The 27,173-nt window shown below is 38.9% G+C and overlaps 1 protein-coding gene across 1 annotated transcript in view; it reads left to right on the top strand.

Annotated features, from left to right (window-relative positions):
* AVEN (apoptosis and caspase activation inhibitor) overlaps positions 1-27,173 on the top strand; it is a 198,528-nt gene that overhangs the window by 26,113 nt on the left and 145,242 nt on the right. Inside the window, exon 2 of the mRNA XM_030844276.3 lies at positions 12,698-12,875. Coding sequence (XP_030700136.1) covers positions 12,698-12,875 — 178 coding nt within the window. The remainder of the gene's footprint in view (positions 1-12,697; positions 12,876-27,173) is intronic.

Below are 27,173 nucleotides of genomic sequence, written 5' to 3'. Positions count from 1 at the left end.
TTTTGCAAAAGCTCATCAACTCCCCTGTTTAATTGCATATTTTTCTTCATGTCATTGATGTAGGGAAGGTAGTTTCACACATCAGAAGATGATTCTTGAACTATCAGTCTCTGGCTGGTTACATCTCTTCTGCCCGTTAAACAGTCTCATTATTTTTCTCTGTTGGTAGTTAGGAGTTTTAGCAGGACCTTCACAAAAGCTTTAGAAACTAAAAGACTAAAAACATTAGAATGATTTGTTTCACTAAGATTTTGCTCAGTGAAGAGACATATTTGCAAAAGCACTAAATTGCATCTCAGGCAGATTGTCATTCTGCCTCTGCCAGTAAGACCTTGGGCAAGTTCTTTTCTGAACCTCATCTCATCTCCAAAGCCTTGGGGCTTAAACCAGATGATCTACAAAGATCCTTTAAGAGAAATACTGTTATTTCAACCAAATTTTCAATTTGTCTCCTTGGGTTGATTATTGTGGAACAAGTTTGTAAAGGTATTGGTAAGAAATTCTGTTCTAAAGGTAGAAAATGACATTATCTAGTAGTAAAACGTGTTTTGAGGCATGGAAAAGGGTAGATGACTTCATTAAAAAAATAAATTTATTGACTCTTATGTGCACAGGATAAAGTACAGCAGCATACAAAAGAACTGTATATGACTTTGTGCTTCTTCTAAGTGCTGCTGGAATAAATGGTTGCCAGGTAACAGTTTTCAATCCTTTCAGAATCTCTGAATAAGGCTTACTGAAATCACTTACTTTGGTAATTGGCATCTTATTAGAATTAATAGCTACGTGATAACAGGGACATTGTATGAAAAATTAAGTGATAAATGTTTCAAAATAGCTAACTTCTTTGAGGAAGCCGCTTAGCATTACTGAAACAAGGACGAGATCTCCATGCTGTTTAAAAGGCAGGTGGAGGCGGTTACTTTGTCTCATTTCGTAGGGAGAGTGTAGCACTCCATTCTAGGCTCTGTGATGAATTGTTAACAGGTGGACTGTGGGTGAATTTGGGATGGGTGGGTGTGTGCGTAGTTGGTGAAGAGACACTTGGCAAATCATACACAATATTTTGATAAGCCCAAGAGATTATTTATAAGACAGTGGTTCAGAACTCTGAACGTAAAGAAGACAAAAGCCTTGCTTTTGTCTCAATACCTGTGCTCACCAGAGGAGGGTATTCACTAAGTATTTAAACTGTTTCTTCATTCTCCCAGACTCTAGCGCACAAGCACCCAGAGACACTTGGGTTTAGCTCACAGTGGGTTCACAAGTTTGATGGAGAAAAGTTTGTTAGCTGGACCAAAAACTGGTAGAAATATTTTAGAAGAGATGCAGTTTCATTTTGCGGCTCTGGAGATAAATAGTGCTTGAGATAACTTTTGACTAAAGTGTAATATGAAAGAAAGGGGGAAGCTTGTGAGCAAAGAGACTGCCCCATGCAAAGAAGGAAGTAACAAGGAAATGTGACCGTGTGAGACAGATACCCATCAGAGTCCATCTCAGAAGCTATCTTTAATATAACGTTTATTAGGTAATTTTGAAACAATCTGTTGTGCTGATCCGATAGTGCTGGGAACTTCATTCTGATAAGGAACCTAGGAAGTAGAAAATATCGCCCCATTTTGTGTTCGCATAGTGGTTACTGTTCAGATCTGGGGTGTATCGTTTGAAGGAAAGGTGCAGAGCCTCTGAGGAGCTAGGAATGGAGATGAGCGGTATGGCCCCAGCTTCTTGATTCTGCTAACAAATGGTAATCAGTTTTTCATACCTCATTTTTATCAGACTCTGAACCAAAATAACACCAATGAGAAAGAGATAACCTGGAGAAGGAAAGGGATGGCATGAAGGGCCCCATGAGCCGAGTCATTAACAGTTGCTTCATGGGTTGTTTTACCTTTTTTCTCTGTTCTCAGATTCTTTCCGCCTCACTTTTTTTTTTTCTTTTCATGTATTGACATCTCTGAGCAACACTGAGACTGGACAGCTGTTCTTTTTTATCCTTTGCCCCAAAAGACTCGGTAGAATTTCTAGTTACATACTTAAAACAGTGAAATTGTATTACGATAAAACACTTCTGGATGCTGTGTGGGATTTATTGTAAAAATGCGCTTATCCTTAGTATGTTTGTCCTTTACAATAACAACTTTGTATGGGATTTGATCATGATCCTCGGTTGTTCCTGATTTTCATGTGAAAGCAGTTTCCGGAACTTTTAAAAGGGAGACACACTTAAGGTTGGCTTTTCAGATTTCATGTCTCTGGAGCCCCCTCTTCTGTTATTTTGTAGTGTAAAAATATGGACATCTTGGGCTTCCCTGGTGGCGCAGTGGTTGAGAGTCTGCCTGCCGATGCAGGGGACACGGGTTCGTGCCCCGGTCCGGGAAGATCCCACATGCCGGAGAGTGGCTGGGCCCGTGAGCCATGGCCGCTGAGCCTGCGCGTCCGGAGCCTGTGCTCCACAACGGGAGAGGCCGCAACAGTGAGAGGCCCGGGTACAGCAAAAAAAAAAAAAAAAAATATATATATATATATATATATATATAGATATAGATATAGACATCTCACATCTGGTATATCCCTGCGTCCTCACCACCCCTACCCCCAAACCTGGCCCTTCTTTTCCCTCCCTCCCTCCCTCCCCTGTTCTGCTCAACTGTGACTCTACATCCAGCAGTTTCTCCAGAGTGGAGTCTTGTCCTGCAAAGGAGCTTTGTTTGCCCTGTTACTTTTGAGAGTTCATAAGGCCCTGGCTTACTCAGCCCCTTCAGGCTTTCCTGTGAACGCCTTGTACACACCCACTACTGGAATACAAACGACCCAAGATTCTTAGCCGCTGCTCTCCACGGACCTCTTCTGGTGAGCACCTGTTGTTTATTTTGGGATGCTCAGGTCTCCTAGGTGCTCCATTGCTCTCTTTGCTTCCTCTCACAGGTGCTGGTACATGTGGGGCTTGTGACTGCTGGTGATTGGTTTCTCCCTGTTCATCTCTGTCACTTTGTGGCCGTACCTTGCCACCTAGGTTTTTGTGGATGTTTTCTGTGTATTTTTGATTTTTCTGTCCTCGTGGTTCTGTGTGGACTTTATGAGGAGATTTGGGAAGACTAAAAAACTGCTACTACTGCTACCATCTTCCTCGAATCCTCAAACATGTTTTTCTTTTTTACCCTTTCCCATGGTTGACCTCCCTGGGCTGTGCTTTGAACAGCTCTCATCCCAGAGTTAGAAGCATGTTTTTTGCTAATTCTCCTTGAACCTGGGGACCGCCTTCCAGCAGGAGATAGCAGCTGTTTCCTTTACTAGACTAATCTCAGGCCATGTGTTCACAGCTAGAGCCGAAGTATACCATTCCCTCAACCTTCTTGCCTTCCCTGAAGTGCAAGACTGTTCCTGCAAACGTCCTCCATCCCTCTCCTTCCTCCATTTCTGATGCTCTCTTGCTCCCATAGCGTCTTAGGTTTTTTTCCAAAGCACATATCACACTGCTTTAAGTGTATGTTTGCTTCTCTGATTTCCCCACAGAACAGCGGTTCTTAAGGCTAGGGACCTTGTCTTGTTTTTTATATTCCCAGTGCCTGAGCTGGTGCTTGGCACTCAGCAACTACTCAAGAAATGCTTGTTGAAGGAACACTCGCAAACGAGTGGTGCAAGGAACAAAAGCAGCCCTCTTCAGATATATTGTAAGATAGACAGAGGGAAAGGAAAGTGCCACTTAGGCTTGTATTTAAAGAAAAAATGTGTCTTGGTATGGAACTCTGAAGATGACTATTTTAATTTTAATCTTCAAAATTTCCGGTGGGGAGAGGGTGGCAGTGGTCAAACCACATCTACCAAGTCCACTTTGATTATAACCACGAAAAATGGTCATGGGGAATTTAAGAGATGTAGAACAATCAGTGATAATGATTAAGGAATCATAACTTTGTCATTATGAAGGAAGAAATATGATTAATTTAGGTAGAGAACATAATCATAGACCCAGGTAGACTGGCCCAATGTGATTTCTACATGATCTTGCTTGAGGGCAGAGGGTGGACCAGGGCTACCCAGGTTCCCTTTAGCTTGATAATTACTAATTTAATTAAGTTCTCTCTGGTGTTTTGAGGGTTTGGGGAGTGTCTTAAAGTTGGCCAGATAAACAACAGCTCTTTAGTGGTCTGTGATTTTTCTTGAAAATGAAAGGTGATGACATTAAAACCTCAGTAACTAAGGAAACCAACCCTGTGCTGGTAGAGAAGTGAGATGAAAATTTAACTGAGACAGAGTTGAAAGAAAATCTGGCCTATAGAGAACGAACTAGTGGGGAGGGGGAAGAGGAGAGGGGCAAGATAGAGGTAGGGGTTTAAGAGGTACAAACCACTGTGTATTAAATAAATAAGCTACAAACAAGGATATGTTATACAGCACAGGGAATATAGCCAATATTTTATAATAACTATAAATGGATATAGCCTTTAAAAATTGTGAATCACTGTGTTGTACACCTTAAATTTTATAATATTGTACATCACTCTACTTCGATCTAAGAATAAGAAAATCTGATTTCCAGTGTTAAGCCCATGCAGTGTAATCCCTGGGACGATGGGACAGAGACAGGTGCACCTGAAGTACCATTTGCCTTCTTAGGAAGAGTAAACTGTCAATGGCTGTGATAGAGGGGAATATGTTTTGTACACTGAGCTTTACCCAGGGATGCTTGGTTTACATGCACTCTTTATATGAAGGTTGATTATTTTTGTGTATGTAAAACCTTTTAGTCAAGTGTTTTGATAAAGCAGGGTTCTTACTTGAAGGCCTCTTAGTTGCTTTTCTGGTTAATTTGTGTGACTTAGAGCATAACCACAGCAAGAAGCAAATTGTCTCCCTTATAGTTGCATTTAGTGCCTTCTCTACCGGAAAAATTGTTGATGTTGATTCGTAGAATTTTACCTGGGAGTTGGGACTTACAAGGTGGATTAATTTGGTAGTTTTTCAACCTTTTTAAGCCTGAATTCTTACATGGAGCTCAAGTTGTAAAGCAGATAAAGCGAAACTGATTCGTTCTATTGCCACTCCCACCCTCCTTTCCATAAGGACTCTATAAAAGGACAAACACAAAGTAGAGTTTAAAATCACCAGTTGGAACGAATGGATAAATAAAATGTGGTCTATACATACAATGGAATATTATTCAACAGTAAAAGGAATGAAGTACTGACACACACTACAACATGGACGAGCCTTGAGAACATTATGCTAAGTGAAAGAATTCAGCCATAGAAGTGAGTTCATTTATAGGAAATGTCCAGAATAAGCACATCTGTAGCGACAGAAAGTATATTAGTGGTTTTCTAGGGCTTTCTAGAAAATGGAGAGTGACTGTTAATGGGTACAGACTTTTTGGGGTAATGAAAATGTCCTAAAATTGATTGTGGTGATTGTTACACAATGTTGTGAATATACTGAAGACTATTGAATTACATACGCTAAATGGGTGAATTGCATGGTATGTGAATTATACATCAATAAAGCTACTATTTTAAAATTTGAAAAAAAATAAAATCACCAGTTGGCCCAATGAAAGTTACTGCAGTCTAATTTCCCAGACTGCCCTTAAATCATGGAAGCAGTAAACTCTCAAGGTCTTAGGTGGGCTGCCAGCAAATGGTAATTGGCTTTCTATGCCTCCTGTTTTTAGGCAATGTGCTGAAACAATAACACAGGTGAGAAAGAAAGACTTGAGAAAGAAAGATATAATGACTGGGGTGAGTGAGGGGGCCTGTGGAGAAGTGTCACTGAACAGCTGCTTTGAGGGTTGGGTTACCATTTTCTCTGTTCTCAGATGCCTCCACCCTCTCTTCTTTCCCGTATACTGATCACAAGGAGGGACAAGAAAAGAGGCTGTACATAATTCTCTTGCTAGAGAAACAAGCAAATTGAATACAGATTGAATGTGAATACAGTCTGGATCACTTTTTTTCCCATTCTTAATGGCCACAGTATTTTGGAGCTCAAATACGCCGTACGTTGTTCTGGGCTCAATAGATAATTTATATATATATGCCATATATTGCATTGACTAATTTTTTCAAGTATGATCATGCTGTAATGTGTATTTTATTTAATACACAATGACAAATGGAAATGTCCTTCTTAGTATACCTGTATACTAGGTATATACTATATTTTTTATTCAATCATTTATTAAAATTTAGCTTCTTGAAATGATATATAAAAGTTACTTTGCTAGCACACTTTTCTAATACCGAAAGCTGTCATTGAACTCTTTAACCATGATGGCGTGTGAATTTTTTTTTATTAAAAGCATAATTAAAAAGAATAGTGATGCCCAACAAGGACCTACTGTATAGCACAGGGAACCATACTCAGTATTTTGTAATAACCTATCAGGGAAAAGAATCTGAAAAAAATAGATAAATATGTAGGTGTAACTAAATCACTTTGCTATACATCTGAAACTAACACAACATTGTAAATCAACTACACTTCAATAAAAAATAGAGACGTATCAGTTGCTGCTTAGGGTCCAAATGATTATGTGAGAAAAAAATAACCTTAATAGGGTTAAAAATATAAAAGTTGGCAACTAGATTATTAACTAATGATATATTTTAAAGCTTGATAACATTTAAAAATTTTATAGTAGGATGAATTAATATAATTTTCAAATTATACACAGTGTAACATTTTTGGTTGGATATATTTGACATTATTACTTAATTACTGAAATCAGTTTCCAGTTACTTTCTGTAGGAGGGTTTCCTTAAAAGTGTTCTTTCATATTTTTCTATCCCACCTGTTCGCTTCTGTGGTATAATTACATTTTGTGAGAAACATACGAGTTTGTTGAAAAATGTGTGATTGACTATTTTCAACCTCCTTATTAGGTTCAAAGCAGGAAAGCTTTTTCTACACCCATTTACTCCAGAAGAAAGTAGAACAGGGACCTTCAAAAGCTAGGTTCCTGAGTATAAAAGGCTTTAAATAGGATCTGTTGTCTAGCTGTTATGTATTAGTAACTTCCCAGATTTTACTGGCTTATCTGCAAGCTCTTAATGATAAACATAATCTTTAAAGACTGTTGCTTTTTTGAAAGAAAAGGTAAGAGGATATTTAAAAAATAATGTTGCCCAAACATGATGTTCATAGGCTGGCCAGTTAAATTAAGCTGATTGCAAGTTAATGTAAATTATTGTCGTAAGTTAAATAGGACTACAGCTTCAGTGAGTAAACATTTTTATTTATTCTGCTGTGTGTATTGGTACCTTTTGTCTAGTTGCTCTAGCCATTATCAAAAATGAGGTGTTGAAGTTTCCAAACATTGTTGAACTATTTTTCGCTTCAATTCTGTCAGTTTTTGCTTCATACATTACGGGGATCTTTAGGAACATATGTTTAAGTGTTTACAGTTGTTATCTTTCTGATAGATTGACCCCTTTTCTCCTTGTATAGTGTCCTTTTTTGTCTCTTATGACAGTTTTGCCTTGAAGTCTATTTTGTCTCATATTTGTGTAGCCACTCTAGATCTCTTTGGCGAACTGTTTTGCATAGAATATCTTTTTCCATCCTCTTACTTCATTTTAATGATATTTTTATCTTTGAATCTAACATGTCTAGTGTAGACAGCATATAGTTGGATTTTAAAAAATCTATTCTGCTAGTCTCTGCCTTTTTGATTGAATTGTTTCATTTAATCTATTCATATTTAATGTTATTATTGATACAGTTGGATATTTGTATCTGCATTTTACTTTCTGTTTTCCACATGTCTCATGTATATCATTCCTCTGTTCCTCCTTTACTGCTTTCTTTTGCACCAAGTGAATACTTCTAATGTAACATTTTAATTCCTTTAATGATTTTTTTCACTTTTTTGTAGTTATTTCCTTAATGGTTGCTCTAGGGCTTACCATATACCTTTTAATTTATTAGAATCTGCATCAGATAAGTTAATTCCAATGAGATATAGAAACATTACTCCAATACACTCTAGTCCCCATTTCCCCTTCTTGTGGCATTGTTGTTATACATATTACATCCATGTTACAAAACCAGTAACACATTGTTATAATTATTGCCTTATATAATTTTATATCTTTTAAAGAATATGAGAGAAGAAAGAAGAGTAAGCATATATTTATGGCTTTTGTTACAAGAGCCTTCTTATTTCCTATTTCTAGTCTTTTTCATTTGTTTTTGTGTATTCCCCATATAGAGTTATTTCCTTAGACTAATACAGTTTTGCTCCCACTCACATCCTTTTTGCTGTTATTGGCAAATGTATTGTTGAGTCTATAACGTATAGAAATATAATTGTGCACATATTGTTTTGTACAGTTGCTATTAAAATCAGTTATTGGAAGAGAGGCTGTATCAGATATGATTTGCAAATATTTCTCCCATTCTGTAGGTTGCCTTTTCATTTTGTTGGTAGTTTCCCTTGCTGCGCAGAAGCTTTTTAGTTTGATGTAGTCCCACTTGTTTATTTTTACTTTTGTTGTCGAATCCAAAACCTCATTCCCAAGACCTATGTCAAGGAATTTATCACCTATGTTTCTTCCAGGAGTTTTATGGTTTCAGGTATTACATTCAAGTCTTTAATCCATTTTGAGTTAATTTTTGTGTATGGGGTAAGATAAGGGCCCAGTTTCATTCTTTTGAATGTGGCTCTCCAGTTTTCCCATCACCATTTAAAGAAGAGATTGTTTTTTTCCCCATTGTATATTCTTAGCTCCTTTGTCATAAATTACTTGACCATATATGCATGGGATTATTTCTGGGCTCTCTATACTGTTCCATTGAGCTATGTGTCTGTTTTTATGCCAATACCATACTGTTTTAATTGGTATAGCTTTGTAATATAGTTTGAAATCAGGAAGTGTTATGCCTCTAGCTTTGTTCTTCTTTTTCAAGATTGCTTTAGCTATTTGGGGTCTTTTGTGTTCCCTTACGAATTTTAGGATTGTTTGTCCTATTTCTGTGAAAAATGCCATTGGAATTTTGATAGGGATTGCACTGAATCTGTAGATTGCTTTGGGTAGTATGGACATTTTAACTATTAATTCTTCTAATCTGTAAACATGAACTAGCTTTCCATTTATTTGTACTGTCGATTTCTTTCATCAGTGACTTATAGTTCACAGTATACACCAGACTTATTTCATAATGATGAGGTTAACATAATAATGATGCCTTCCTATTTAGTTTTCACATTGCTTTCATCAGTATTTTCTTATTTGTTCTGTTCTTTCTCTCCATCATGGGACTATGCATATTTTATTTTTTGTCCCAGATTTTTGCCAGATGAACCAAACATAAAATCTCTAGGAGTTTTTAAGATACACCTTTCTCTAAGTTACATCAAATGTATTCTAAACTTTATTACTTTTACTACCCTCTTGTGATGGAGGCTAATGACGACTTTTCTTGTCTCCACTGTTGGGTGGAGGTAATGAGATTCTTGTTCAGTGATTCTTCTAATTTGGGAATTAGTGAGTCATTCAGCTGTGTGAGGCCCAGCCTATTATAAACACTCTGTAAATATTAAATGAGGTGATGGCAGGGTCATTAATTCTATCTAGGTCTCCAGTCTTCCATTTCAGTGGTTATTTCTGTGTTAATACTTCCTTGGGTGTTTCAGATCATAATCCTTTCACATCAAGCTAATTATTTTGCTCAGGGTTACATTTTTGCTATGGCTATATCTGTGTTCAAAGTTTTTTACTAACTGGAAAAGACTCTCTGAACTCTGTTCACCCAGTGGGTCAGCAAAAGAATATTGGATTTTCTCAAATTAAACCCTGCAAGTATTTTTCAGCTGTAGTTCTATTCCCCAAATTCTCATCCGTTGGGAAGCTATTTTCTTTGGAATGTTCCTGGTATTTGTTATTTATATAGCAGGTATCATTCAGTCACATACCTTTAATCTGCCAGCATCTTATGGTTCTGAGAAACTTGCAGGAATGGTAGGAAACCTCTAGGTTTCAGGCAGTGTCTGCAATTTCTAGAATATAATGTGGATTGCCATTTTTTTGTGTGCTGTCAAGGAGGTTTATGATGATACTTGAGTGCTGAAAGTGATTGTGAAAGGTCAGTTACTCCATTGTTTCATGAAAACTTATGAAATTTGATTTAGGTGAGGACTGTTGCCTACTGTTAAATTTGTTACGTGAATGGTTGATTGGGGAACTAGAAATTTGTAGTGGACCCAAAATAACACTACACAGACAATTTCCTAGATGTAACAGGGAAAACATATCCATACAGTGGGTGGATCAGGCTTCATCATCCAAATTCATTGGTTAATCTCAGCTTTACTTATGTTGGCTTAGCAATTTATCAGCTGTCATTTGATGTGATGTAATATAAGGTTCAGAGCACCATCTGTGATGTATTTTAGCCAAAAAATACCTGACTCTATTGGGTGTTTAGATTAAAAAAATTTTTTTATCCACTATTTCCTGTAAACTAATATACTAACACCACAAGGAATCAGCCAGACAGAAGATGGGTCCTTTTGCATTCTACCTGTACTGGTCTCTTCAATAAATCAATGTCATAAAAATAGAGGTTGTACTAGATTCAAAGAGACTTAAGGGACAAGCACTGAGATACAACGCATGATCTTGAATTGGATACTGGCTTAGACAAACCAACTGTAAAGGAAATTTTTTTGGTCAGTTAGGGAAATTTGGAAATAGTCTGGATGTTACGTGAAATGAAATTTACTGAAATGCAGAAGTGGAGAATAACTCTGGTGACCAAGAAAAAGTATATATAAATATTTATATAGTAAAAGATCTGGAAGTATATACACTTAAGGTGTTAGTAATGGTACTCCCAGGTGATGGGAATGTGGGGTTTTAATATTTTTACTTGTCTTTCCCTCCTAATTTTCTGCAATGTACATGCCTGTTTCTGTGTTATTAAAAACTTACTTTAAAAAAGTCTAACTCATCCTGTACAGATGGATTATTTTAATATATTTCACAAATTCTTTTCTTGGTAAGGATTTTATAATCTTTGGGATACTCCTTTGAATTGTATCTTTAGATTCTATATACAGCTTTTTAAAAATTTAATCTTTTTTTTTTTTTCGGTACGCGGGCCTCTCACTGTTGTGGCCTCTCCCATTGCGGAGCACAGGCTCCGGACGCGCAGGCTCAGCGGCCATGGCTCACGGGCCCAGCCGCTCCGCGGCATGTGGGATCTTCCCGGACCGGGGCACGAACCCATGTCCCCTGCATCGGCAGGCGGACTCCCAACCACTGTGCCACCAGGGAAGCCCCTAAAATTTAATCTTTTATTATGGAAAATTTCAAACACATATTAAAATAGAATAATATAATGAATTTCCATGTACTCATCATCCAGCTTCAGAAATGATCAATTATGCCGTTTATTTCATCTCTACCCACAATTCCTCTCCACCTATTATTTTGAAGCAAACCCACATGTCATATCTTTGCGTCCATAAATAGTTCAATATTTATTTCTAAAAGATAAAAACATTAAAAAAAAATGGTATCACACCAAACAATAAGTAAATAAAATAACAATATTTCCTTAATATAAGAAAATGTCTTGTTCACATTTCTTCAATAGTCTTATAAGTGATTTTCTCTAGTTATAGTGTTTGAATCAGAGTACAGATAAGTTCCCAACATTACAATGGTTACGTGTCCATTAAGCTTTTTTTTTTTTTTAGTGTTTATTTATTTTTACTTGTTGACAGTTTGCTTTATTTATTTATTTATCGCTGTGTTGGGTCTTCGTTTTTGTGCGAGGGCTTTCTCTAGTTGTGGCAAGCGGGGGCCACTCTTCATCGCGGTGCGCGGGCCTCTCACTATCACCGCCTCTCTCGTTGTGGAGCACAGGCTCCAGATGTGCAGGCTCAGTAATTGTGGCTCATGGGCCCAGTTGCTCCGCGGCATGGGGGATCTTCCCAGACCAGGGCTCGAACCCGTGCCCCCTGCATTGGCAGGCAGATTCTCAACCACTGCGCCACCAGGGAAGCCCTAAGCTTTTTTTTTTAAACATTTTTATTGGAGTATAATTGCTTTACAATGGTGTGTTATTAAGCTCTTTTAATCTATAGGTTTCTCCCTCCTCCCCCATCATTTTTTTTCCTTGCAATTTATTTGTTGAAGAAACTAGACCCTTTATCTTTTGTAATTTCTCACATTCTGCATTTTTCTGCATGCTGTCTTAATATTTTAATGCCCAAGTCTGGAAACTGTTCTCTGGAATGCATCTGAGTAGGTTCCCATTTAAAGCTTATAAAATATACTTACGGAATGTGTTTGTAAAATCTGTAAACTGGAAGAACTAATTCCCATCCTAAAGTCTTTTGAATTTAAGACTCTTACAGCCTTGACTATTTCAGTAAGAAGAAACAACTCTTGAAATAGGATTACATTGGGGGTAGACTTCAGTGATTCAGTTACACAGATTTTAGGTAGGATCTCATCAGATTTCCTTTGCACAGCTAAATGAAGAGTTTACACTGAAAGTACATTCTGATGTAGTGGGGTTCTCTTGAAATATTATTTAATACTTGCATAAAGCTTGGTTTATAAGATGTGCTCTTTATACCTATGTACTATTTTTTTGTTTTCATTTGTTTTTAAAAATTTTTACTGCTAAGGCTACTAAGGTTAAGATTTCCACTGCCTGCTTATCGATTTGTCTCTAATGATTGCAGGTCGAAGATGACAGTGATGCAGAGACCTATGGAGAAGAGAATGAAGAACAGGGAAATTATTCTAAAAGGAAGATAGTTTCTAACTGGGATCGATATCAAGATACTGAAAAAGAGGTCGATAATGAAAGTGGAGAATCACAGAGGGGGACAGATTTCAGCGTTCTCCTCAGCTCTGCAGGTATGAATTCCAGTTGCGTGCGGACTGCTTAGTGCTATGAAAGTTGCATAGGCATTTATGTTCCTTTTTAAATAGCATTTTAATAACTAGAAATTGATTGTTTGTTCTTTGGATTTTAAATCCAGGTAAAGGACAGTGTGTCTAATGGTTGGCAAGGAAAAAGTGACATTTCTTTAAATGGAAATCTGGGTTTCCATGTACTGATGTAGAAAGACTTCAGTCCTGGTTGAAAGGTAAAAGGCTTTATAGGAATGAAAAATGCTAAACTATGCCCCTCTAAATTGGGTAGGCTGAGAAACAGAAGTGTTTTCTTTGATTTCAGAGGAATTAGTACTGAAGTTTATACAAAGGTTTACAAAGTTTCTAGAATATACATTCTTTTTTCCTTTTATACTCAAGAACGTACATATTAGTGGGGAGGCACATATTGTAGCCATATGTGTCTGAATACTGATACTTTCTTTGTTGGTTTTGGACAGTCTTCTCTGTCAGCAAGGGGAGACACTCATCCCTTCTTTGACCAGCTGTTTAAGATTGACTCCGTTGAGCAACGCACAGCAGTGTGAAGCCTGAGAGTAGTAACAGGAAATGGACCAGAGCTGGTTGTATAGAGGGCTGTTCCCTACCAGCGTGTGGCATAAGAATTCAAAGGAAAAATGGTGGCTAGACTTTTGGTTTTCAGGAGTTACGGATGGGGAGTGGGTGGGAGGTGGATGTGCTCATGAAAGGGCAACACGAAGGATCCTTGCAGTGCTGGTACCGATCAATATCTTGATTGTGGTGGTGGACACACAAATTCTTACATACACACACGTAAAAGTGAGTGCAAATAAAACGGGAAATCCGAATAAGATTAGTGGATTCTATCTATGTCAAATGTCAATTCCTGGTTGGGATATTATACTATAGTTGTGCAAAATGTTATCATCGGGGCCAACCGTGTAGGAGATCTTGCTGTATTATTTCTTATAACTATCTGAATTTACAATTACCTCAAAAAAGTTGCCAGGTTAAAAAAAATTTAAAGGATGAAGCTATGAGAAACGGAAATAAAGTGAAAGTAATATTTTCAGACAGTTGGCTTTGAATTTCTTCTTCTCCCCAGCTTTTATGTTGCTGTTGAGTTGTGCCTTTCTTTTTTCTCATCTGCCTGTATTTTTGAATGTCTGCACCAAACTAAGTATCATAAAGTGATGAATTGTCTTCCAAGTTAATAGAATAAACCCTTTGAGTAGGAAACGAAGAGGTAAGTGGAGAGAGTATTAGATTTGAGTAGGAGAGCAGATTCAGCCTGGGGTTGTTATGTTTATGCCACGTAGCGTAACCCCCTTGTTTGGATGATGGCATCCAACTCGTTGTTCAGGGACTGGTAGCTCATCTTTTTGCCACTCAGATGAGTGTTTCCCTCTCATTACCTGCATTTTGGCCAGTTATGGATTTATAAGCACTTTTTTCCAAGATAGGAGAAGGATAAAATGTGGGCTCATCAGTTTCAATTTTTACCAGCTGTCCCACTAAAAGATTTAGGGGGCAAATTGAAGTAGTGCATAAAATTAACATGTGGACTGCCTACCAGTGGATTTAATTGAATCAGTTGTGTAGTCAAGTTACTAGGACGGTATCTGGCAATAAAAGAGACTGCATAAATGTTTGAAAGCAATTCAGAATGCTAGTTTAATCCAACAGTTATGCACATTGGCTTATGATTTTGGTTATTTATTGTAGCGTTTTATTTATAACTAAAAGCCTGGCATGGTTTGGGTCTTATATGTATGTTTTTCTTGTAGTCTGTCTTTGCTTACTGATTTCTTAAGTGGTTTGTTTATCAGTGATTAGTTTCTTGGGAGATCACAACTGTCACATCTTGATATGTGCTTACATTTCTTTCCCAGTTTGCTGCTGATCTATCATTTTCTTTTCACTACAGCGTAAGCCTGAGAAGAGCTTCCGTGCTTTCTTCCTCTATGGTGGGGTAGGCTATATTGGATTACTTTTGAGAAGTGGAGTTCATTCTGTGATCATAAAATATTAAGAATGTCCTCTAGATAGGCTGACCATATTCCTTGGAATGATTCTGACTTTTAGTATACTGTCCTTATTTGTATAAATACATATACAACCCAGAAAAAATATCACTGACCATACTCCTTGGAATGATTCTGATTTTTTTAGTATACTATCATTGTTTATATTAATAAATATACAACCCAGTAAAAACATCATAGACGTGCGCATTGTAAACTTTCCTAGATATTGCCAAAATGCTCTCCAAAGAGGACATGAGCTGAACTTCCTAGAGTCCGCCGTCTTTGCCAATATGTAGCACTGTTAGACTTTTTTTTTTTTTTTTTTTTGCGGTACGCGGGCCTCTCACTGTTGTGGCCTCTCCTGTTGCGGAGCACAGGCTCCGGACGCACAGGCTCAGCGGCCATGGCTCACGGGCCTAACTGCTCCGCGGCATGTGGGATCTTCCTGGACCGGGGTACGAACCCGTGTCCCCTGCATTGGCAGGCGGACTCTCAACCACTGCGCCATCAGGGAAGCCCTGTTAGGCTTTTAAAAAATTTTTTTATTGTGGCCAATTGATTGAGTGGTATCTAGTTGAGGTTCCTTCAATTATTGGAGCACCCACCATTTTCAGGTACCGTTTCAGAGGCTGAGCATACACAAGTGAAACAGAACAGACACAAACACCTGCCTCGTGGAGTTGACATTCTAGAGGGTGCAGACACAGAATAAAGAAAAGGAAACTATGTAAGATGTCAAATGGCTATAATTGCTTAGGGTAGAAGTGAAGTGAGGAGGGGCCTTTACAATTTTAGAAAGGTGGCCAGAGAAAGTCTTACTGATAAGATGACATTTGAATAAAAGACCTGAGAAAGGTGAGGGAGCAGGCATTGAGGATATCTGTGGGAAGAGTGTTCCGGGCAGAGGCGGGAGCAAGTTCAGAGGCTTTGAGATAGGAGTAAAGGAAATAGCAGAGAGGCCAGCGTGGCTGGAGCAAAGTGAGCAGGCAGGCGGTGAGGTCAGAGATGCGTCGCGTGGCCAGATCGCCTGGAGGCTTGTAGGCCATTCTAAAGATGTTGGCTTTTACTCAGAGTGAAGTGTGCAGCCACTGGAGGGTTTTGAAGAGAAGAGTGATATAGCTAACTCTTGTTTTAACGGGATCATTCTGGCTGCTGAGTTGGAATAACCTGAAGACTGGTGAGGGAGGGAGCAGGTAGACCAGTGAGGCTACTGAAATACAGTTGTTCCTCGGTATCCATGGGGGTTTGGTTCCAGGACCCCCAGTGGATAACAACATCTGTGGATGCTTAAGTCCCTTGCATAAAATGGTGTAGTAGAGCTAGCCCTCTGTTTCCGTGGGTTCTGTATCTGCAGATTTCTGTCTGTGGTTGAATCTGCGGATGTGGAACCTGCAGATATGAAGGGCCGACTGCAATGCAGACAAGTACTGATGGTGGCTGGGGCTAGGGGTGGTAGCGGTGGAGGTGGTGAAACATGGTTGAGTTTCGGATCTATTTTGAAAGAACTGCAAATGTAGGGTATAAGATCAGACTTGCACATGTGGGGTGTGAGATTAAGAGATGCACGAGGATGACACCAAGATTGTGGCCTGCAGAGCTAGAAGAAGGGGTTTGACATTAAATGAGATGGATAAAACTATAGGAGGTGCTCAGTTTGCACGTGTTAAAATTGAGATGCCAGTTAGACATCTGTATTAGTCCAAATCCTGTAGGAACTAGATGGTACAGTCAATATAAATATAAAGAAGTTTTAATGAAGGAAGCATTTCCAAAGTTACAGGTAGCACGTAGGGAAAGCACAAAGATAGTACAGCATTGGGAGGGCAGGTAAAGGCAGAGATGTTACCACCCCTGTTACTAGAACTCTGAAGGAGAGCTTCATGTGAGAAGTTTGCCTTGAGAGGATGAATCACCTTCGGTCTAAAGATGTAGCCAGCAAAGGTGACTCTACAGGGAGAGGGACAGGGGAATAAGTGCTCTGGTCTTAGACTCCTTTTCTCCTTCATTCTCCTTCCAAAGCTCCCCCATAAGCCTAACCTACTGGAAGTCAGAAGGCAAGGGAAGCCTGAAGCTGTGATCCATATAGATCAACCTCCTAGGGCAGAACAGAGAGGGGACGGGTGGAGAGTGAACCTGGAGTGATAACTGCAAGAGACCTAGCACAACACCCAACAGGAAGTATTGGAAATATTTCCAAGTAGCTTGTTGGATAAAGGTATCTGGGGTTCAGGACCCGGGTTTGGACAGGAGATAAACATTTGTGTGATGCCAGATGGTATTTAAAGTCATGAGAATGCGTGAGGATGACCAAGGGAGTTATTGAGTAGAAAACTACTGAGCCCTGGGTACCACAGTGTCTAGAGGTTAGGGAAATGAGAAAAAAACAGCAAGGAGAATGAAGAAGGAATGAAGGAGTGTTTCCAGGAAGAACAAGGGATTTGTGTCAAACACAGCTGACGACAACCAAGAATTGACAGTTGAATTTAACAACATAAGGTTACCGGTGAGCTTAGCTACAGCAGTTTTGTTGGAGTGGTGGGATAAATTCTTCTTGGATTCAAAAAGAATATGGAAGGAGAGACATTTGAGACAGAAAGTATAAACAACTATTAATATTGAGGAATTTTGTTTATAAAGGGAAGGAGAATAATGGGCTGGTGGAGGAAGTGGGTCAAAACATATTTTTTAAACATGGGAGAAATGATTGCATGTTTATCTGTTGATAGAAAGATCCAGAAAAGAGGTCAAAAATAATGTGAGAAGAGGTGAGAATTGCTGGATCTGTGTTCTTTGGTCCACGTGAGGTGATGGAATCGTTTGTACAGATGGAGCGATTGCCCACTGCCAGGGGCTGGGCCAGTTTTTCAACTGTAATTGGAGGAAACCCAGAATATTTGGGCATAGGTGTAGGTAGTAGGTGGGTAGATGTGATGGGGGCTTGAGGAAGCCGTCTTCTGATTGCTTCTGTTTTCTTAGTGAAATGAGAAAGCTGTCAGTGAGAGTCAGGGAGGAGGTGTTGGAAATGTGAGGAGAGAGTAGAAGTTAGAAATAGTTATCTATAGAAGACAAACTCATGTTTGCCAAAGGGGAAGGGAGGGGGATAAATTACGAGCATGGGATTAACAAGTACAAACTACTGTACATAAGATAGATAAGCAACAAGGATTTACTGTATAGCACAGGGAACTAGATTCAGTATCTTATAATAACCTATAATGAAAAATAGTCTGAAAAAATAGACTGAATCACTTTGCTGCATACCTGAAACTAACATAATATTGTAAATCAACTGCATTTCAGTAATAAAAAAGTACTAAAAAAAAAAAAGAAACAGCTGTCTAGAGAGTGGGACACTGAATGAAATAGGAAGATGTGGTATGGTTGCTGGGTGCTCATGGCCGCCCACGGGAGGTTGATGGTCATGAATTTAAGGTGAGAAAAGGTGTGTTTTCCCCCCATTCACATCCTGCTGTGTGGGTGCAGGTATGGAGGGATGGAGAGTAGGATTTAATCATGATTATATCGTTGTTCAGCCCAGCAAATGCAACGAGGTGAGAAAATAAAAGGGGTGATTAGGATGATTGCTGTTGCGTTCAAGCTGGGTAAAGAGAGACGGGCAGGCACGAGAGAGGTGAGGGGCAGAGGAAAGACAGTGGGATCAGTGGACTATAGATTTCTCTGTGCAGAAGGATTGTTGACCTCCTTGAAGGGGTATGAGTCGGAAAGTGGGGAAGAGGTGGCCATAGAGTGGAGCATTTCAAGCTTGGGTTTAGTGGGGCAGAGGTTGTAAATGATGCTAATGATGTACTCTAGTATAAAATTGTGAGTGAGTGTCTGAGCTGGCGTGGAGGCCTGGGTGGTTGCATTTCCTGAGCTAACTGTTGAGGCTGAGCATCTGTTTTGTGCTGTGCTAGCTTGCTTCTGTGGACGCCTGCACACATTCTTTGACCATTTGGCTTGTTTGCTTCTCATTGACATATGTTTTTAATATATTCTTGATACTTTTGATGTTTATTTTTACAGATATCTTCTATTATGGGATTTTTCTCTTACTTTTGTAATGGTATCTTTTGGTGCATGGTTTTATGTTTTAATGTAATTGAATTTATCAACTTTCTGTCTTACAGTTTGTGTTGTTTTGTGCCTTGTTTGGGAAATTCATCTTTCCCTCCAGATCACAAAGATATGTTCTCTTATATTTCCTCTTACAAATTCAAATTTTGCTTTGTTTTCTGAAGCGTGTTAAATTTTATCAGTTGCTACATTCTTTCACAACCTTTAAAAAAGAAAAACCTTATTGAGGTATTATTGACATATAAAAAGCTGTTCATATTTAACATATACAACTTGATGAGTTCAGGGATTAAGTTTGTACCTGTGAAATAGTCACGGCCATAGAATGTCCATCAACCCCCCAAATTTCCTCCCATCTGCTTTATCTTATTATTAATTTTGGTGGTAAGAACACTTAAGATCTACCCTCTTAGCAAATTTTAGGTATACAATACAGTATTGTTAGCTACAGGTACTCTGCTGTGTAGTAGATCTCTACCGCTTACCTATCTTGTATAACTGAAACTTTTACAACCATTTTTAGATTAGTGGAGTGAGGTGGCATAATTACTCCACCTTGCATTTCAGTCTTCTAAAGAGTATATAACTTTTGACGGTAGAACAGATCTGGATTTGAATCCTATTCTATCATGTTTTTGTCTAAGGCAACGCTATTTCTCTCAGTAGGAAATGCAGGAATAGTAGGAAGTAACAGTGTTTGATTTGGTGATGTCAGCATCTTATCCCAAATTTACCACTGATTTTAGTTCTGCTTAATGTGTAACCAAGGTACCTAGATTTAGTATTTATCTGAAATTTGTTGTTGATAGAAGCTTAGTTAACTGTGTTCAGTAAAATAAAGTCCAATTTCTTTTTTCCTTGAATGTTAGACATAATAGCAGTGGTTGCCAACAGAATTTATATATCTTTGTTTTCCTGAGAAATTAAAAGTCATCCTTGGGTATAATATAACTTACTTATTGAGTCTATTTCTTGAATAATCAGTGGTGGTGATCTGAGTTACTAAACATTTAAAAGTTGGTGGCCTTAAGTTAAGTCATAAAACAGTCTTTTCCCCTTTCCAGCGCTTTGTTCCCTATAGTTATTAATCTGCTTTTCTCCCCCATCTCGGTGTCGGCCACATGTCATGAAAGGATCACCATTGCCATTGCAATGTGTCATCCAGACTTGGTTTTCCAGTCAGGGGCTCTTTGCTTTGGACTGTTCTTTAGACATTATTTCCTATTCCAGAATTAGCTGTGCTTTGCGTACACCTCTGGTCCAATTCTCAACTGCCATTCTGAAGGCAGACCTTCTGCTAAGAGTATACCTAGCTTAATGGGGTGTTCTTCTCCTAGTAGGATTTCCATTACAGTGGTGAATTTTTGAAGACCATGAATGAATTCAAAGAGTGAATTTCTGTTGTGCACACAGTTGGTGTATACGTATGTTGGTATATTGACTTTGGAAGACAGTTTGTCATTTTCCAGTAAAGTTGACGCTCCAGTACTTCCAACCTTGGAAGATACTCTAGAGAAATTCTAGCACGTGTGTATCAGGAGACATGTGCATGAATGTGCATAGCTGTATTTGTTCAGAAGAGCCACAAATGGAAGCAACTCAAATGCCCATTAACAGTGGGATGAGTACATAAATATTGTAAGTGGATGAATCTCTGAAACCTTATGTGAATACCTCCAAAATACCTCAGTATGATTCTATCCATAGAAAGTTCAAACACAACAAAAAGTAAACTGTGTTATTTAGGGATGCATGTTTAAATGGTAAAATGAAAATCAAGGACATGATTATTACAAAAATCAGGGCTGCGGTCACCTCCAGTGGAGAGATGAGGGGGAATGATTGGGGAGGGCGCATAGTAGGTGTGCGTTGGGGTTGGTAGGGAGGCTTCTGTGGCGTCGGCGGTATTCTATTTCTTGATCTGGATAATGGTTCCTTGTGTTTGTTTAAAAATCCTTTAAGTTGTCTATATCCATTGCCTATTCTTTACGTATCTCTCTATACGAGGGAAAAAAAAAGTCTAAAAATGGACTTCTCACGGTAGAATTTCAGTTACTACCATAGACCATGGGAAACATTTTGGGAGAAGCAGCCCTTTTCAGCACCTTCAACCTGTGTCTTCAACATGCAGGTGCTTTCTGCTTTGTTTGAGTTTCTGGCCAGGGGCAGTGGCATCTCATTTTTATAAATGGAGGATATGGGAAGGGGACTAGTTTGCTTGAAGTCCTTTTTCTGGTAGGATTGGGAGTCTTCAGACATCTGTTTAGTACTCTTTCTGGAAGCCTTCATCTTATAGCTAATCATGCCTTCCGCTTTTCTTTTTGAACAGTATTCTTGCAGTTCTAGGTTATGTTTCAAAACCTTTGAAAATGACACCATACTCTCACATTCAGGCATAAAAACTTAGATCTTTAAGCATTTTTTCTGCCTCCTACTTTGTTTTTCAAATGGTGAGTTATTGAAACCATGCCATGTGCTTTATTATTTTTCTTTTCAGATGTCACAGATAACCAGAGTTAGACAGATGTTTACAGTGTGAGCAGGATGCACTGAAGCAACGTTGAAGATAAACATGAGGAAAACAGTCTTTTAGGTGCAAGTCTATAAGCTGTTTATTTATTTATTATTTATTTATTTATTTATTTTTGCGGTACGCGGGCCTCTCACTGCTGTGGCCTCTCCCGCTGCAGAGCACAGGCTCCGGACGCGCAGGCCCAGCGGCCATGGCTCAGGGGCTCCGCGGCATGTGGGATCCTCCCGGACAGGGGCACGAACCCGCGTCCCCCGCATCGGCAGGCGGACTCCCAACCACTGCGCCACCAGGGAAGCCCTAAGCTGTTTATTTTAAGTGGAACAAATAAAAATGATTAGACTACAGTTTGGTCAGCATAGTTCTCTAGGCATATTTTCATTTAAAGCTGTTATAGGAAAAGCCCATCTATCCTATAGATGGGATGCTGCCTGATTCATGAATCATTGAATAAAGCCAATTAGACCTTCAAAAAGCTACTATATATCTTCCTGAGTGTAATTTTAAGAAAAGTTGATTTTGGGGGGAGATTTTAATTATAATATTAGATTTTCTTACCTCTGCATCCTTTTGCCAGCAATTAGACCGAAAGGGAAAAGAAGGCTGTCACTCTAGCAGCCTGTATTTTTTCATTAAACTTTGAACCTTTTTTCCCATGAAGCAGTGGGACAGTTTGAGTTGTATTTGTCCTCTTTGATTGAGTTCTTTTGTTTTTTCTTTTTATTTGGTATGCATTTTATTGGTTTTTACTAATATATTCTTATATTACGAAGGCAATTTAGTGGAAATACATTCCCTTTGATATTGGAATCATTTGAAATAACACAAGCAGAACTATACATTAAAAAAATCTTTATTTGAACAACAACAACAAAAAGACAGGTTAAACCACACACACAGGTTAAACACACACACACACACACACACACACACACACACACACACACACACACACAAATCTTTCCTTTCTTACAGCTGGATATTGAAGTGGGTCTAATTTGATTTTCTTATTTTCAAACCTCCAAAGATAGAAGCAGCTGAATACCTAGAAATTTGTTTGCTACCCTACTGGTCTCCTGCACCATTGTGTTTTCTATTGTTTTGATGAAGACTCTTTGTCTACTTTTACCTTCCAGCTGCTTCATTTTTTATCATGTTTATCATTAACTGTCAATTTTCATTCTCTTGCTCTGAAACTGTAGTTTTCCTTAAACAGACGCAGCCTAGGCAGCTTTAATTCCTTTTCCTTTTCCTTTAAATCTGTGACCTTTTGATTTCCATTTGTTGAGGGATTCTGGTTGATCCACCACGATTGTTTTCAGCGCTGTGTTTTCTCTCTCCTGGTACTCCCCACCTCTCTTCTTTGTTCTTTAATTGGAGGTTACCATTATTGGCTTCTTCAGCTATATCTAGTGCTGCTTCGGCTTTCTCATGAAATGGAATTATTTCTCCCTTTTGCACCTCTGATAAAGTCTATCCGCTTTATCTCCCCACAGTTTGAGGAAAGGAAGTGTAGATCTTCTCTACAGGTCGGATCATCTAAGTCATCCAAAAAACTAGCAAAAATCTCATCTTCTAGAGATTTCATTTCCGCATTTATAGCACTGCTGTTTTTCTTCTTCTTTAGCTCTCAATTTAGCTTATACTTCATTTTGCCTTCTCTCTCTCTCTTTTATTTTTTTGCAAATTAATCTTTCTCGAAAAGTATTAGAGAGTCTCTCTTTATGCTTTTGGTCAGAGGTCTCAGTTTCTCATTTGAATATTTTTATTCTAATCTTTCTTTTGTCTTTATCTTTATCTTCTAATCTTTCTTTTGTCCCCTAGGGTTGTACCAGTTGAGAAGCCTTTTATATAAATGAATCTGTTTTTACATCATTTTTTATGGTCATCCGTCATCAGACATTTTATACTCATCAGAGAGTTTTGCATGGAGAGCTTCTGATTTTAGCTTTATCTTTATTTATTTTCATGGGTTTTGACTTTGATTTTCTTACTACTTCTATTAAAGTCTGAGGGATTTTAACCTGTTGAATTATATTATCTCCAGAGGTACCCAGCTTTCATGCAGTTTGATCTGTTCCTTAAAAAATTTGTCTTATGGCAAACTGTAGTCAAATAACACTTGGTTCGATGACTGATTTTGGTCCCAGAGCAGCCATTTTCTCACCACCACCATTTTTGGCTGTTGTTGCTGTCTTCCTGAGCCCAGTCCTTCAGAGCTGAGCCGTGGTGACTGAAATGTCTCAAGTTCATTTTATGAACTGAATGTTTATTTAGACTATTAGATAATTTAGATTATTCTTACTAGAAATTTTACTGAGAGAACATTATTGAATCTTTTTGGATTTGACTTGTATTCCAGATACTGTTCTGGTTGATAAATGTCTAACTGGCTACATCATCCAGTCTGCATGTTACATTCTAACAGCATCTACATATTCCTCTCAACTCTGCTGTCTACCCTCTCAGTCTGTTTATTCTTGTGGACTCATACTTCCCTTTAAAAAATTACCCTCATTTAAAAGAGGGTTTTGGGAAGCAGAGCAAATAAATGCTCATGATCAATGTCATAGTTAAGTGGAAGTTGATAAGTTCTCTTTACTTGCTCTAGAAAGAGAATAAAAGAGTTATTTTGGTAAAAGCTTTAATGAAGGTCAGGGTAGAACCTCTTCTAACATAAAGAGCATGGAACATGAATTTAAAGGCTATGAAAAGGGCAGACATAACCATAGGATTGTGATAACAAAGTCATCTATTTCAGTAAGTGTACCCAAAGTGTTGTATGTGTATTTTGGTTGTAGAATGGAAGGCGCATTGGATTGAAGGATGTCAGCTGAACTGTCTTGGTTCTGGTTGTCACTTACTAACTACATGCCTTTGGGGGAGTGAAACTCTCGGAACTTCCTTTTTTATTTTTTTAAACTGTAAAAAATAATACCTGGTTTAATACTTGCTTTAATCCAGGATGGTTGTAGGGATCATGTAGAACTATTAAATAAACTATAAAGTGCTGTAAAATGTTAAGAACTATTTTATAGGCAAAGACAAGCAAACCGTTGGGGTAGATATACAGTGTAAGTGTGACGATTGAGAAAATCTAGTTGTATTTAAAATCATGCCATTAACATGGGGCCATCATTAAAGTAACAGCATAATACTGACATATAATTAGAATATAAAACACAATGGCCATTAGCTCGTTTTCTCTCTTATGGGATTTGTTGACCTCTTTCAATCTCTACAACTACAGAGGTGACACAGGGAACTTGAAAGATGATTAAAAATGGGAAAAATTGGATCTGTGATGAAAGGTTTATGATGCTAAGGAAAAGAAGTCTGAGAAGTGATTTAATAATTATGTCATATGTGTTCCAGGCCCTAAAGACAATGGAAAAAACCAAATGGGCTCAACTAAAATGTAAGGGAAATCGATTAGATATTCATGTACATTTTGTACGTGAGATGTTAACTGGGCATCTGAGGGAGAGTTGGGGAATCATCCTAACTGTGGAAACCTTTCAGAATCGATATGGTCTCATTTGACTGGAATGGATCCAACCATTGTCCTTCCTGCGGCACAGGGACAGGCAAGGTGATTTGTCAAGGAATTTAATTTTGTTATTTATTTATTTGGCTGTGCCTCGCGGCTTGCAGGACCTCAGTTCCCCTACCAGGGATTGAACCGGGCCACAGCAGTGAAAGCGCCGAATCCTAACCACTAGGCCACAAGGGAACTTCCAGGGAACTTATTTTTAAATCCTATAATTCTGTTCTCCTGGCTTCTTTAAATTTTGCAATGATTCTATAGCATTTTACTCAAGCATTAAGTTAACACTTCCAGTGTTCTCAGAAGGGTTAGGCTTAAAATAAATAAGTGAGGGGTGTGTGTGTAAATGGATCCCTGTGGCCATTAGTGACCCTGTGACAGCAAATGACCTTAAGCTAACAAGCTGATGGCAATAAGTACTGCCATTTCCTGAATACCTAGCAGGTGCAGGATGTAGGCTTTTTCTATATCATTGATTTGGAATGGTAACTACAGGGTAGATTTCATTATCTCTACATGTGTTGAAATTAAGCCTTAAAAACAATGTTAAATAATATATGCAACATTCACACATCTAATATGCAGCAGAATAAGGATTCAAACTTAAGTATGCCTGACTTCAGAGTTGGTATCTTTCCCATTTGACACTCTCCATTAAAGTCTACATGTACATCATTATCTAAGATACACGTTCTCTTGTATATCTGTCTCTGCAAAAGGAAACTTTATTGTTGACACTTGGTCTGCATCTTGGGACAGGGTTTGTGGTTGGTTAAGAAGCTGCCATGGGGCTGGAGGCAGATGTCCAGAGGCCAGGGAGCTGCAGCAGGGCCTTAGAAGGTGCGGCCCCTGGAGGCTTCTAGTCATGCTTACGGCTGAGCGTTTCAAAGAGGCCTTGCCCAGCCCTGCCTCAGGCTGGCCCGAGGAGGTTGCTCAGGTGGTTGTCCTTCCTGATGAATTTCACCTCGTCTTCCAGGAAGTGTTTCTCCAGGAAGTCCAAGAGACGGGAGTCTCTGTGGGCAGAACCCAGGGCGTGCAGCTTCAGCAGGACCTGGTTCAGGGTTTCCTCTAGGGCCAGGGCCCCTTCCTTGCCACCCAGACTGTGACCTCACTCATCTTGAGGCCACCTCTTCATGTCCTGGAAGAGGACTCAGCTGCAGCCCCGGTTCTGGATCTTCTAGAGATGTTTGGTGCCCTTGCATTTTCCCGGCAGCTCATCGCCAGCCACACTTTTGCAGCTGGAATGGAAGCCCAGAGAGAGGGAGGTGTAGGAAGCCCACAGATGCAGGTTGATCAGGTGGGTGATAGCAGCTTTGACCTTGGTGGAATAATTCTGGTGGATCTGGGAGCTCATGGTTGATTGGCGACAAGGAGCTAAGGACAAAATCTGGGGTTAACTGTTGTGGGAAGCAAAGGATGGCAAGGAGATGTCCTGGAGGCTGCAGCTGGAGAGGGGATTTGAGGGGTGATCAAGAGGCTGGAGTAAGGGGGCAAATCTTGGGTCTATTCCACCTAACACTGCTGAGGCAAGAGGCAGGTCCGAGGACTGCCTGGTGCTGTTGATTCTTTTGGTCAAAAAAAAAAAAAAGCCAATATCAAATGAATTTGATGGAAAAAAACCTCAAATTTGTCTTTTCCATCTGAAAGGTGACATAACTCAAAAGATTAAAACCCATACAGGATACTGCATTGTATATTCTTAGTGTATCGTCATACTTGAAGGGAGTGGAAGGAATACCTTCGCATGATTTGTTACGAGAATACTGCATGTCTCAGCATTTTCAGTTAACCTAAGAATGGAACTGATGTTAATGAAATACCAATATATACTGCTTAAGTTTGTGACTGAGTGTGGTGTACGTTCCCCACATAGCTTTTCATAATCTGTGGTGGGAATTCCTCTTGGAAATTAAATCTGTATCTTACACGTTTTGCTGGCACTTGTCGAAGGGACTTAATAGTCACGTGATCATTATCTGTTATCCCTTAAATATTGCATCGTGTGTATTGTACATAGAGGGAGATGTTTCAGTGTTAATGACACTGCTAGTCTCTTAAAATCATGAAGTTTGAGAAGGTTTTTCTTCATCTATTCATCTATCATTTACTAGGTAAGTAGA

This window comes from Globicephala melas, chromosome 2, assembly GCF_963455315.2.
Source record: "Globicephala melas chromosome 2, mGloMel1.2, whole genome shotgun sequence".
NCBI classification, from domain to species: Eukaryota; Metazoa; Chordata; class Mammalia; order Artiodactyla; family Delphinidae; genus Globicephala; species Globicephala melas.
Note: the sequence above shows the minus strand (reverse complement) of the source record. Positions and strands in the feature narration are given on the sequence as shown.